This window comes from Oncorhynchus nerka, linkage group LG4 (genome assembly GCF_034236695.1).
Source record: "Oncorhynchus nerka isolate Pitt River linkage group LG4, Oner_Uvic_2.0, whole genome shotgun sequence".
NCBI lineage: Eukaryota > Metazoa > Chordata > Actinopteri > Salmoniformes > Salmonidae > Oncorhynchus > Oncorhynchus nerka.
In genome coordinates, this window is record NC_088399.1 from 62,116,952 (window position 1) to 62,131,162 (window position 14,211).

A 14,211-nucleotide genomic window follows, 5' to 3' on the forward strand; every position below is an offset into this window, starting at 1 on the left:
TTGTAATATTGAATAGTTTTATCACACCACACCAGAGAGCATCATTTTGCCACAGAGGATTTTTTTACCACACTCACATGCAGGTATCTGCCAAAATAAAGGAAGCACCAACATAAAGTGTCTTAATGAAAATGGTGTTGGGCCACCAAGAGCTGTCAGAACAGCTTCAATGCGCCTTGGCATAAATTCTACAAGTGGACCTAAACCATGCCAGGAAAATTCACATACTTTGTATCCCTCGTTTACTCAAGTGTTTCCTTTATTTTGGCAGTTACCGGTATGCCTCCAGTCAGGAATGCTGCTCTTTGGCCAGCATGCGTGCCAAATATACAGCTTGTTGCATTGTGGCCATAGACATATAATCCATAGAAAGGTTTTATAACTTCTTACACTGGCAATTTGACTGTTAAACTCATGGGTACTCTAGCAATGGATGCCAGTCCAGACTTGAACTGCCATCTATGGATTATATGTCTATGGTTGTTTGCGGTTGTCGTTTTGCCTTTTTGAAGATTTCAAAATACAATTGTGGGAAAAATGTACAGTTTGGAAAGCAAATCCCTACTTCTGAAAAGTCTGATCTGTCTGTAAAACCGATAGAAACACATTTTCCTCAACAACTCCCATTTTGTTTTGCGAACAGCAGCGCTGTTTATCAAAGTAGCTCATCATGAGATAGGCTATTGCCACGATGAGCACATCGGCCATCACTGTGAGTAGCCTATGGCTTAATCTTCATCATTAGGTGAGACATTGTCCCACTGGAAATGTTATTATGTAGCCTACTGTAGGCAATGGTATATACACTATATATACAAAAGTAGGTGGACACCCCTTCAAATTAGTGGATTCAGCTATATCAGCCATACCTGTTGCTGACAGGTGTATAAAATCAAGCACACAACCATGCAATCTCCATAGACAAACATTGTCAGTAGAATGGCCTTACTGAAGAGCTCAGTGACTTTCAACATGGCACCGTCAAAGGATGCCACCTTTCCAACAAGTCGTCAAATTTCCAACAAGTTTGTCAAATTTCTGCCCTGCTAGAGCTGCCCCGGTCAACTGTAAATGCTGTTATTGTGAAGTGGAAACTACTAGGAGCAACAACGGCTCAGCCGCGAAGAGGTAGGCCACACAAGCTCACAGAACGGGACTGCCGAGTGCTGAGGTGTGTACGATGTAAAAATCGTCTTTCCTCGGTTGCAACACTCACCATCGAGTTCCAAACTGCCTCTGGAAGCAACTCAGCACAATAAGTGTTCGTCGGGAGCTTCATGAAATGGGTGTCTATGACCGAGCAGCCGCAGGTCAAGCCTAAGATCACCATGAGCAATGCCAAGCGTCGGCTGGATTGGTGTAAAGCTCGCCGCCACTGTACTCTGGAGCAGTGGAAGCACATTCTCAAGAGTGGTGAATCACGCTTCACCATATGGCAGTCTGACAGGACGAATCTGGATTTGCCAGATGCCTGGAGAATGCTATCTGCTCGAATGCATAGTACCAACTGTAAAGTTTGGTGGATGAGGAATAATGGTCTGGGGCTGTTTTTCATGGTTCAGGCTAGGCCCCTTAGTTCCAGTGAAGGGAAATCTTAACGCTACAGCGTACAATGACATTCTAGACAATTCTGTGCTTCCAACTTTGTGGCAACAGTTTGGGGAAGGCCCTTTCCTGTTTCAGCATGACAATGCGAGGTCCATTCAGTAATGTTTTTTTTTAGATCGGTGTGGAAGTACTTGATTGGCCTGCAGAGCCCTGACCTCAACCCCATTGAACACCTTTGGGATGAATTGGAACGCCGACTGCGAGCCAGGCCTAAATCCGGCCCAACATCAGTGTCCAGCCTCACTAATGCTGTTGTGGCTGAATGGAAGCAAATCCCTGCAGCATTGTTCCAACATCGAGTGGAAAACCTTTCCAGAAGAGTGGAGGCTGTTAAACGGTGGGACCAACTCCATATTAATGCCCATGATTTTGGAATGAGATGTTTGATGAGCATCCACGTACTTTTGGACATGTAGTGTATACACTGTACAGTTGAAGTCGGAAGTTTACATACACCTTCGCCAAATACATTTAAACTCAGTTTTTCACAATTCCTGACATTTAATTCTAGTAAAAATTCCCTGTCTCAGGTCAGTTAGGATCACCATTTTATTTAAAAAATGTGAAATTTCAGAATTAGTAGAGAATGATCTATTTCAGCTTTTATTTCTTTCATCACATTCCCAGTGGGTCAGAAGTCTACATACAGTCAATTAGTATTTGGTAGCATTGCCTTTAAATTGTTTAACTTGGGTCAAATGTTTCGGGTAGCCTTCCACAAGCTTCCCACAATAAGTTGAGTGAATTTTGGCCCATTCCTCCTGACAGAGATGGTGTAACTTAGTCAGGTTTCTAGGCCTCCTTGCTCGCACACGCTTTTTCAGTTCAGCCCACAAATGTTCTATAGGTTGAGGTCAGGGCTTTGTGATGGCCACTCCAATACCTTGACTTTGTTGTCCTTAAGCCATTTTGCCACAACTTTGGAAGTATGCTTGGGGTCATTGTCCATTTGGAAGACCCATTTGCAACCAAGCTTTAACTTCCTGACTGATATCTTGAGATGTTGCTTCAAAATATCCACATAATTTTCCCTCCCCATGATGCCATCTATTTTGTGAAGTGCTCTTGTCCCTCCTGCAGCAATGCACCCACACAACATGATGCTGCCACCCCGTGCTTCACGATAGGGATGGTGTTTTTTCGGCTTGTGAGCAGTTCTATTTTTGTTTCATCAGAGCAGAAGACATTTCTCCAAAAAGTATGATCTTTGTCCCCATGTGCAGGTGCAAACGGTAGTCTGGCTTTTTTATGGCTGTTTTGGAGCAGTGGCTTCTTCCTTGCTGAGTGGCCTTTCAGGTTATGTCGATATAGGACTTGTTTTACTGTGGATATAGAAACAGTTGTACCTGTTTCCTCCAGCATCTTCACAAGGTCCTTTGCTGTTGTTCTGGGAATGATTTGCACTTTTGGCACCAAAGTACGTTAATCTCTAGGAGACAGAATGCGTCTCCTTCCTGAGCGGTATGACGGCTGCGTGGTCCCATGGTGTTTATACTTGCGTACTATTGTTTGTACAGATGAACGTGGTATCTTAGGCATTTGGAAATTGCTCCCATGGATGAACCAGACTTGTGGAGATCTACACATTTTTTTCTGAAGTCTTGGCTGATTTCTTTTGATTTTCCCAGGATGTCAAGCAAAGAGGCACTGAGTTTTAAGGTTGGCCTTGAAATACATCCACAGGTACACCTCCAATTGACTCAAATGATGTCAATTAGCCTATCATAAGCTTCTAAAGCCATGACATAATTTTCTGGATTTTTCCAAGCTGTTTAGAGACACAGTCAACTTAGTGCGTGTAAACTTCTGACCCACTGGAATTGTGATACAGTGAATTATAAGTGAAATAATCTGTCTGTAAACAATTGTTGGAAAAATGACTTGTGTCATGCACAAAGTAGATGTCCTAACCAACTTGCCAATACTATAGTTTGTTAACCATACGTTTGTGGAGTGGTTGAAAAATGAGTTTTAATGACTCCAACCTAAGTGTAGGTAAACTTCCGACTTCAACTGTATATATATTTCCTCCTAACATTGTACAATCTGTGTGTCGCTTCATTGGCCTGGGCCATTGATTGTTTGAATTCAAGACCAGATTGTCCTCAGTTTGTCAGTCAGAGTAGCCACTTATTTTGGTCATTTGTGTGGTATTATGAAATATACATCTCATGTCTTCTGTCATGACAATTTATGCATTGATTCATCCCTAATGTTCATCCCTCTCACTTCTCTCCCTTTCTAAAGATCTTTGTAATAAAAATGCAAGGAGAGCAGAATTCTGTTCTCTTTGGGGGAGAAGAAGAAACGGTCTTTTAAATGAGATCTAAGGAAGTTGGGTGGACACCGGACAGCACCACGAGATGCAGCCCAAAATCACAAGAACATCTCAAAAGATAAATGCTCAACTTGTTGAGTTGGTTTTTGGAGATTTGAGCACCAATCTTTTCGAATGTTCTTGCATTTTGGCAGTTCTATGATTTTTGACATGTTGCTTGATGTTTTGTCCAACTGTCCGACTTCCTTAGATCACGATGCATTATTTACATTGTAATGTACTGTTGTCACTCAACACTTACCCTGAATCCCCACATCAACCTCTAGTTCCCCCTCTATCCCCCCAGTTCCAGCAGCCCACTGAGCAGTACCCCCCGCTCCGATTTGGCACCGTCCCCAACGGAAGCACAGAGGAGAACATCCGCAGCAACTACGCCAACATGCACAACTTCATGATCCGCAACAACCAGAAGGGCGTGGAGGAGGCCATCGACAACCTCAAGACTGGGTCAGTTTGTGTGTTTCCGAAGATGACATCCCCGTTCATTTCATTTCATTCAACCAGGACCATGTTCATTAGGCACCAAACGGAGGAAAACAGCCTGAAACATGGAGGGACTACCTAGACTTGTCCAATAAGAAACGCTCATTTTCGTTTTCCGCTGCAAAAATGTAATTTTATATACGTTTTCTGTTGTGTTCCCTAATGAACATGACCCAGCATAGCAGCCTCTTAGTAACAGGTATCTCCCCATGCAGTCCTGTCCTACTGTATGTGTGTTTATGTCTCTGCTGGGGTTTATAGTGCAAACTACTGTAGGAATTATGCTTACATTAGATAAAACTCACACACACTTATTAGAGTAGTTGTCACAAATTGTGCGCCTCATGCCGAGGGGAGACACTTCCCCAAGACGACTTGACCACCAGAAGCTTAGTCCTCAGCCGGACTTGACGTACCGCGTTATTAAACCTCACATTCTCACTTATCATTTCACCCTCATCCCCTCTTCTCTTTCTCCCCTCCCCTCCCCTCCCTCACTCCCTCCCTCCCCGTCAGTAAACTAGATGCCTTCATCTATGACGCGGCTGTGCTAAACTACATGGCGAGGAAAGACGAGGGCTGTAAGGTGATGACCATTGGCTCGGGCAAGGTGTTCGCCACCACGGGCTACGGCATCGCCCTGCATAAGAACACCCGCTGGAAACGCCCCGTGGACTTGGCCCTCCTGCAGCTGGTGGGAGACGGTGAGGAGAGAGAAAGGAGTGTGTGGGGGGGGGGGGGGTTGGGGACAGGCAGGAGAAGTTGATAAATGTGCTGGCTTGTTAGCGGCGAGCTGGCAGCATCAATCTGTCCCTGCTTTTAGTGGTGGATTGAAGTGAGGGGGGGGGACCACTTTCCTGCAGTACCTTCTGCTTAATTCAGTTGAATGCTGTTCACATTCACGGTTTTACAGTTTGTCCTGCATACTGTACATTGTACAGTAGACCTACATACTACAAGTAACTGCCAAATTAAAGGAAACACAAACAAAAAGTGTCTTAAATAGGGCGTTGGGGCACCACGAGTCAGAACAGCTTCAATGCACCTTGGCATAGATTCTATACGTGTCTGGAACTCTATTGGAGGGATGTGACACCATTCTTCCACGAGAAATTCCATAATTTGGTGTTTTATTGATAGTGGTGGAAAACACTGTATCAGGCGACACTCCAGAATCTCCCATAAGTGTTCAATTGGGTTGAAATCTGGCCTGAGATGGGTATGGCATATGGTTTACATCGTTTTCATGCTGAACAAACCATTCATTGACCACTTGTGCCCTGTGGATGGGGGCATTTTCATCCTATGGGGGCATAGTCATGGTGGCCAAAATATTGGCAAACAATATTTGTATGCATCGCCCTAAGCATGATGGGATGTGAATTGCTTAACTCAAGAACCACACCTGTGTGGAAGAATTTGCTTTCAATAGACTCTTTGTATCCCTCGTTTACTCAAGTGTTTCCATTATTTTGGCAGTTACCTGTATGTCTTCTGTGCAATCACCCCCCCCCCCCCCCAGAATGTTTCACAAATCCTTACATCCTAAAAGGTCTTAAAGGTTCCATATATGTGTTCTCAAGCACTGTGTCATACGTTGCGTTGCTAATTTCACAATCGGGGACTTACTTTGTTACACATCTTTATGTGACTGTCTCTCATTTGTTCCGGTTCTGTGATTAGAAGGTGGCGTTGTTCCTTCGGCTTGTGCTGAGGATGTTGCAGCTCCGTCTCAGCTCAAAGCAGCTCTACGAGGCCCTGAGTTTGGTCACGAGTAAGGGTCGAATATGAAAGGGAGCGGGGGGCTTATTGAAATGTGATGAATGGGATTAGGAGTCTGTCACAGTTTATGATCACGCAAATTAGCATCTATCGTTAAAAAAAAACAACCGCAACATAATTGGCGGTGAAGTAGGGTGATTTTCGTCGTCTAGCTCTTGAATTTTTCCACTGACTCTGACTTACTATGACTGTGGGTGTCCCACCTCGCAATTTTAATATGAATGCAATAACTGTAAATCACTCTGGATAAGAGTATCTGCTAAATGACTCAAATGTAATCATAGAGATCACTTTAGCTCCTGACCGTGAACTCTTAGCTACACATTCTGGGAAGAATATTTCTGTTAGGTAGATTCCTTTTTATTTCGTTTTATTGGAGTGAATTATGACATTCCAGTCAACATGGTTAATTCACGTTTTTCTAATCCATGTAGTTTGGGCTTTACAATTTCCAACACAGGGCAGTTGACCTAAGTTTAATATAGTTGAATGTCTCACTGTTTTAACTCTGATGACCAGGGATTTTGAAAGGCACTTTAAGTAGCTACTCTTACAATGCAGGGTGCTTTAGCCGCAAGACGTGGCTGTCATTTCAATACATGTTGTCTGCTCTTCGCTGAGCACAAACTCTGGGTTTTCCTCCATTTTTTTCCCCTTCACAGTGTAACAGTTGTTTTTGCTGTATGGAACTAATGGTTTGTGTTGGGACTCCTATTAGTGTCTGCTGCCTTTCATCTGTCGAGGTCACTCTTAACACGGGAGACTCTGTATCCAGGCCATTTCCGACATCCATCAAAGCTATGCGGCTTCTCCCTCTCCCCCTTTCCTCCACCCCCCTCTCTCTCACACACACACAGGCTTACTCTCTCACATTCTCACCCCCTTCCCCCACACACACTATTTTCTCAATTTTCAGCTTTCTTTTTGCCATCATGCAACAGCTCTGAGCCGGACACACTTTCACCCCTCTTCCTCCTGACCTCTCAACTATTACCTTCCCAGCTTCCCCCTTAAGGTATAAAACAATGCCTGTCCCATAACAACGGCAGATAATCCCTCCTTGTAGTTTAAAAAAAAATGTCTCTCCCATCTCCTCTTCTCCCACCGTCAGACGAGATCGACATGCTCGAGCGCCTGTGGCTCTCGGGGATCTGTCACAACGACAAGATTGAGGTGATGAGCTCCAAGCTGGACATCGACAACATGGCGGGGGTCTTCTACATGCTGCTGGTGGCCATGGGGCTCAGTCTGCTGGTTTTCGCCTGGGAGCACCTGGTGTACTGGAAGATCAGGCACTGCCTGGGCCGTTCCGGTGGCATGGACTTCCTATTGGCTCTCAGCAGGGTGAGTTACTGACTGAGTTATAGTGATGGAAGTGATGTCCCCTGGTGGTGGTGGTGCCCCCTGGTGGTGGTGAAAGGGAAAGGGCTTGGTGCATCAACACATCACAGGCTATGTTTAGGCAGTACTGTTCAAAAAGTAGGTCCACGTACCTCGTTTTTAAAAGTGACCTAGTTTTCTCCAAGATTTCAGATGACATTGTGTCTTCCTCCTCCTGCTGCGTTCTACGTCGACGTTCCGGGATATCTCCGACTGTTACTCCCGCTTTCAATTTCACCGAATGTTGATTCACGTCCATCAGATTTCTGTCCCGCTGTTAATTGCGATTTCAGTGGGATGACTCTTGATTTTCAATAAGAAATATTGGTATGGAATGAATCCTCTTCAAGTAACGGTGATAAAGCTGTTATGATTTACACGGCTCCGCCCATTCAACACACTTAACCAATAATGGTAGCCTATCAGTCTTTCAAGGCTGTAAATGACCTGCATTTAGAACACGAGTTCCTCCTCCGCCCTCATTAGTATTCTGTGGTCAGTTGCCTCCTCTCCGAGAGTACAAGGTAGAGAGCGATTGCATAGAGGGGCATCCGCCATCATTCATTGCAAGTCACGTTTTGCGCTAGAGAGGAAAGAGAGGACAAATGATTCTCTTTTAAAGAGTCAGTTCGGACTTACTGTTTGACCACTGCGCTAGGAGCTCCCGAGTGCAGTGGTCATTTAGAAAGATCAGTCGAACTGAAGCTTGAGTGCACCGTAATGGCAGACACTGAGGTAAGTGTATGCAGACCTCTACGGGGACACATTTCTGCCACAACTTATGTACATATGTAACCTAGTTTTACGAGACTTTACGAGACTTGCATGACTTTCCGTGTCCATGTTCTCGTCTAGGGATACTGGGATGTGGAGTTTGCTAGTTGTATCCTAACTAGCTTCCTCTTCTATGTCTACACAGGGTATGTACAGTTGCTGCAAGTTTGAAGATGAAACCGTCTCTGGAGGCCTCCGAAACACACTTCCCCTTTATCAGAGTGTTCCCACAATGCCGCCTCCACCCCAGTCCCACATCTCAGCGGCTGTAACCTGTAACACCACTCTTGCCATGATGCAGCAGCAGCAGAGGCATCATCACCAGCAGCAGCATGAGCACCAGCAGCATGAGCAGCAGAGGCATCATCACCAGCAGCATGAGCAGCAGCAGCAGCACCAGCAGCATGAGCAGCAGCAGCAGCAGCAAGCATACAGCATGTTTCCTGCTGGATCTCCTCCAACTACAGGGCACTCTGCAATGGCCCTTGGGCCATCAAACAGTCCCCTTTTGGAGGGTCCTATGCCGTGCTCCACTTTTCTGCCTCGCCATGACCGCAGATTGGCTGTGGTAGACCGCTGGAACCGTCCCAAGCCCGGCACGGACAAGCCTATTGGTGGCAGCGGTGGGATCCCAGACATGGCACAGTTTCAACAGGGCTTGCCCCCTCACTGGGCTGGGGGAGCCAGTGGAGGGGACGGTAGTCTGGATGAATACAAGCGATACTATGGCCCGATCGATCCAGAGGGCTTAGGGGCAAATGCTGACCCACAAACAGGTGGCTCTCAAACCCCCAAAATGAACCAGAGGGGGACAAAGTCCTCAGGAATGCCACGGCTACCTTCTAAAGGACCGCCCCCTGGTCACTTAATGTCCAAGCCCCCTTTACCGCTCCCCTCATCCCCACATCCACCGCCATTTTGGAGAAGAGGCAGCCTCCCGAAAAGAAAGGGCTCCGGGGGGCCTCTGTATGAGAACATCCTCCCCTTGGGGAGAAGAGGGGGAGGGCGCTACGGAGTAAGGGATGGAGGTGGCAGGCGAGGCCGTCGCCCTCCCCCACTCCCATTGCCTGTCCCTGTCGCGTCCCCTGCCCTCACTACCCCTACCACTCCCTCTCACTCCGCCCTCTACACCTCCAGCTCCTGCTCCTCCACCTCATCCAGTTCATCCTCGTCCTCATCCTCCGCCTCCCCCTCACGCTCCAACTCCCCCTCATCCTCCACCATCACATACACATCGTCCCAGAGTTTTAAGTACAGGGCTGGCAGTAGGGATGTTGAGGACGTCTATGACTCTGATGAGCTGACAGAGGAGTCTAGGCTCCTGCTAGGACGGAGAAAGGGCAAATCCCGACGCATGTCCTCTCGCTCACTGCCTTGCAGTCCGCCCCCTCCGCCTGTACCACCCCGCAAGCCTCGTCTGCAGTATGAGAGAGAGAGGGCTGGGAGCCAGCTAGCCCAGCTGCAGGAGTGGTGGGCCTCCTGGGGCGAGAGAGAAAGACGCAGTGGAACAGGAACCAGGGCCGAGGGGAAGGAGGAGAAACGGCATCACAAAGAGCGAGAAAGGGAGAGAAAGAGGAGGAAGAAAGGCCGGAAGAAAAAAAAGAGAGAGGAGAAGGAGAGGGAGCGGGAGCGCAAGCGGCGTAAAGTGAAGGAGAAGAAGAAGAAGAGAGAGGACAAGGCGAAGAGAAGAGACCGGGGCAAGCGGTCAGAGCACGAGGAGGGAGGTGGTGAGCAGAGAGGGCAGCTCAAAGCGATAATGCAAGAGGCCTACTCCTCCTACCCGGCTCCGAGGCGTGACTCCATGAGGAAAAAGAGTGAAGGTTCTATCAGAAGTTACGGATGGGATATTCCAAGGGAGGAAGAGAGGAGGGACAGCGAGGACAAGGCAAGAGATGGAGAGGACACTAGAGGCAAGGAAAGGCACAGAAGTCCTTACTCTCGCCACAGGCATGCAGGTAGGCCTTCCAGTTCCAGCAAGCAGTGCCAGAGCCCCAGAAAACCCTCAACCGCTGTCAAGTTCTGGGGAGCGGGAAACCCATCGTCAGAGATTCCTTCGTCTGCATTTCTGCCACTGATCCCTCTCTCGTCCAGGCGCAGGAGTAAGGGTTCAGGTAGAGCGGTCCTAGGGAAAGAAGGGGAGACGCGCCCCCTGTTGGGCGGGAACGAGAGAGTGGAGGTTCACTCCAAAGAAGGTCTGTCGTTTCACGAGTGGGACTCCGAAGATGAGGATGAAGATTCCGAGGAGGAAAGGAGAAAAGTGGAGCAAGAGAAGAGACACGAAAGAAGACGAAGGACCGCATCAGAGTCCGAAAGGGAAAGTGATAAGATGGTGGGCATCTACTCAGACGACGACGGCTCCTCGGGAGAATTTGGAAAGTTCGAAAGGTACTGGGAGGGTCATGAGGGTCGAGCGGTTGGGGGAATAGGAGGGGGAGGCTGGTTTTTCGGCACTTATCCCGCCAGAGAAAAAGCCGGCAGCATAAACAGTAGGGATGGCTCGTTATTGGGCCGTGGGGAGGGATGGGGCGGAGCAGGGGGAGTAGGGGAAGGTGGCTGGGGATCAGGGAGGATAGGTGGTACACAGTGGCCTCCACCTCCATTGACACCACCAGCTCCTCGAAGATACTGGTCCGTGGACAAGCTTCCTGTGAAGGAGGAGAAGAAAGAGAGACGGAAGGACAAGGACAAAGGGCGAGGTGATGTGGCTTGCAACTGCCAATCTGCCCTCGAACATCAACACGCTCACTCTAAATTGGCCAAGGTGAGCTCCCCTAGCCAGGAGGAACTATTTCTACACTGTCAAAGCTTTGTGACCAGCGCCAATTCCAAACGGCATTCCTTCAAACCCGACCGGACCCAGAATCAACCCAAATCGGGAAGCCAGTCCAACCTCAGCATCCAGCGGACAGACCGCATTCGGCAGCCTTCTACATCGCAGGTCCTCATCCCTCCCTCCCTCCAGCAACACTCCCAGCCCTTCCTGCCCCTCCCTCCTCATCCCATCCCATCCACATCCCTCCTCCGAACTCCTCCTCTTCGGTCTCGTCTCCCTCTGTAGTATCCTCTACCCCAGGCGCCCCCCAGCCGTCTTCTATGGCTTCTGCTAGTGCCAAACTCCTGTACCAGAGACTGCGCTCAGTGCCTCCGCCCCAAAGGTTACAGTCACCTCACCTGCCCCTCAAGGCCAAGAGCCTCTGCTCACGGAGGGGGTCTGCACACTTCTCCAGTGTGGAGAGCGAGGTGTGAGGCGAATCATAGACACATACCTGGGTCGGAAACACCGACCTATTCAGACAACCTTGGGTCATGACTGTTTGGCCATCGCAGTTTTGTATCTCAGCCCCCTGTAACTCTTGCACAACCCCCATTGTCCAGTCAAAGGGAGTGCACAGTAATGTCATGTTTACTGGGGCTCTCTTCATTCTGGTCAGAGTATCTGTGAGACTACATGTATTGTTGGTGAACTGAAATTGGTGTCAGAAGTGGGATCTCCGAAATGGGGCCGTCCTCCTGACACGGCCGCGTCTTTGGGTCTTGAAGTGAAGTGGTTGTCATCGTTCAGTTATATTTGTTCACGAGGGCTCAGGTACTCGTTCATAGGCCTCCCTGCTGAGGCCTCCAATGCAGGAACATCTGACTCACGTCCCTGAAACATGAACCTCCAACGTTCCTTTACCAAGCGGTTTACACCTCACAGGCCTGTGAGATCTGAGGGTCATAGTTGTGTACGTTCTATGTGTCACGTTTAGGGAGAATAGAATAGTAGCTAGCTCTCTCGGTTTTCTCCATTCACCCTCTCAAACTCACATTTGATGTCCTGTGTCTGTGTTCTACCGTGTTTGTATTCTTGACAACAGGGTAAGTCGACTGTGACTGATCTTATACTGTGCCAAACTTCAGTGGAGCTTACATACAATGCTGTTTCATTGATACCACAGGTACTCCCCATTCATGACCCTCTTGAGCAATACATTACCTGCAGACCAACAGTTCATGCATTTTATATTTTAAAAGGTTATTTTACTATAGTGTTATTATAATATGAGACAAATGTTTTAATTTTGAGAAAATGTGAGCACTGTGCTGTACTATATTGGGTACAAGCAAAATGTTTTCAACTACCTAACGTCATTGGCAGCCCCCCCCCATAAGACAGAATGTAGCCTTTGACCTAGTCTGCTGCAACTATGAAGACACTATAAGATTGTAGCATTTTGGGGGGGGGGACTAGATGGAATTGTTGGACATGTGGCCTCACAGGTGGCCAGGATTCATTCTGTGTCCCAGTAATGATGTCAACATGATAGGTGCCTAAATGATGCTACCAGAGATGCGTTTGAAAATCCGTAATCACGAGCTAGCTTGCTCGTAGCAATTTGACGGTAAAAGCTGATACCTGCACAGTCAGATGTACTTTCAAATCAGCCAGTTTTTTTGTGTGTGTGTTGTCAGTAACCCACAAGGCTAGTTCCATCTTCTCCATATAGTCTGCTTAGCTCATTCATCTGCCTCTGACTGCATCTGAGCCATACTTCAGCTGGGGAAGAAAAAAGAGTAACCTTATTTAACACAAAATTGTTGTGTAAAGTTTGTCTGCATTTCTTTGAATATCTAGATATATATCGCATATATATATTTGTGTAGTTGGGTAGCATTAGAGTAATTGTTGTTTAGCATCTTGATATGGGGATATTGTTTATCATTCCAGTGCCATTAGATAAGATATGAATATTCCATGTGAAGGAAATATCTTCCTTTTTTTCATCTGCAATTGGGAGCGCTCTTTGTTGCTAAAAGTCTAGGTTTTTATTCTTAAAACCTAGTTGACCCGAGAGCGACAGGAACACAATGGAAGCAGTGTTTGCTTGTTACAATCAACAGCTTGCAAGAATCCAATGACGAGGCTAACCGTGGGCGAAATGTTACCTGCTAAGGTATTTGTGCCACAATTGAACCGAAATCCCTGTACCTTCTCCTCGTCTATTTGTTGTGTTGATGAGTGTCTGCAACTGTAAACCGTTCTATGTTTTATTATGTATCTGTGAATATTTCTTTCATCTCAATAATAGCATATCTATATATAATAATATATCTCAAAGATAAGATCTTTTCTGTTAAGTTTGTCTACTAAATTTACAGTATTATCTAGGAAGCTGGCTTTTTGTCTGTCTTACCTTGTCTCAAAACCCAGTGAAATCAGAGACCAGTACCTGACTGTGTTCTTACCGACCATCCACCACGATTAGTTAACAATGATATTCGCCACGTGATGGAGGTGTGTGTCTGACGACCGAGTCACTGTAGTAGTGTAAGTTTGGGCCTTGGCTGTAAACACGTTATTAATAACCATTCTAATATATTAGGTATTTTTTACCAGGGCATAGTCTGCTCAGTAACACCAATGAGAACTGAGCATGGATTTCAACTTCTTTAAACACCAAAACGCAATGTGGTCTAGCGGGCAGCAACAGGCTTTTTGTTGCGTGTGTTCCCTCTCTGCAAACCTGTCTATCGTGCTGAACTAAACAAACAAAAAACACACTGTGTTCCTCCATAACAATCCCCACTGTAGCGCCCCGTCCAGCGCTGTCTCCGTCCGCTAACCCTGCGCGGTCTTTACGCCACACTGTGTCCAGGCGGACTTGCACTGCGTCACTGTGTGAGAATCAATGTGCCATACTAGGGCAGGACGCAGTGGCTACGTTGGGCTGCCGCGCCACTGGAAAGACAATACTGTGCTGTACTGCAAGCAGAACAGAATAAAAAATCATTTTCGTATTAAAACCTCTTCCGTCCATTTCCATTTTTTCTTTGTGTCGGCCTCAGAGAAGCGGGTGCGAGAGGGA

The 14,211-nt window shown here is 47.1% G+C and overlaps 1 protein-coding gene across 1 annotated transcript in view; it reads left to right on the forward strand.

Annotated features, from left to right (window-relative positions):
* Positions 1 to 11,611, forward strand: part of LOC115128770 (glutamate receptor ionotropic, NMDA 2D-like) — a 47,409-nt gene extending 35,798 nt beyond the window's left edge. Inside the window, exons 10-14 of the mRNA XM_065018121.1 lie at positions 4,233 to 4,393; positions 4,946 to 5,133; positions 7,323 to 7,555; positions 8,511 to 11,303; positions 11,450 to 11,611. Of these exons, the coding sequence (XP_064874193.1) occupies positions 4,233 to 4,393; positions 4,946 to 5,133; positions 7,323 to 7,555; positions 8,511 to 11,303; positions 11,450 to 11,611 (3,537 nt within the window). The remainder of the gene's footprint in view (positions 1 to 4,232; positions 4,394 to 4,945; positions 5,134 to 7,322; positions 7,556 to 8,510; positions 11,304 to 11,449) is intronic.
* Positions 11,612 to 14,211: the final 2,600 nt, after the last annotated feature.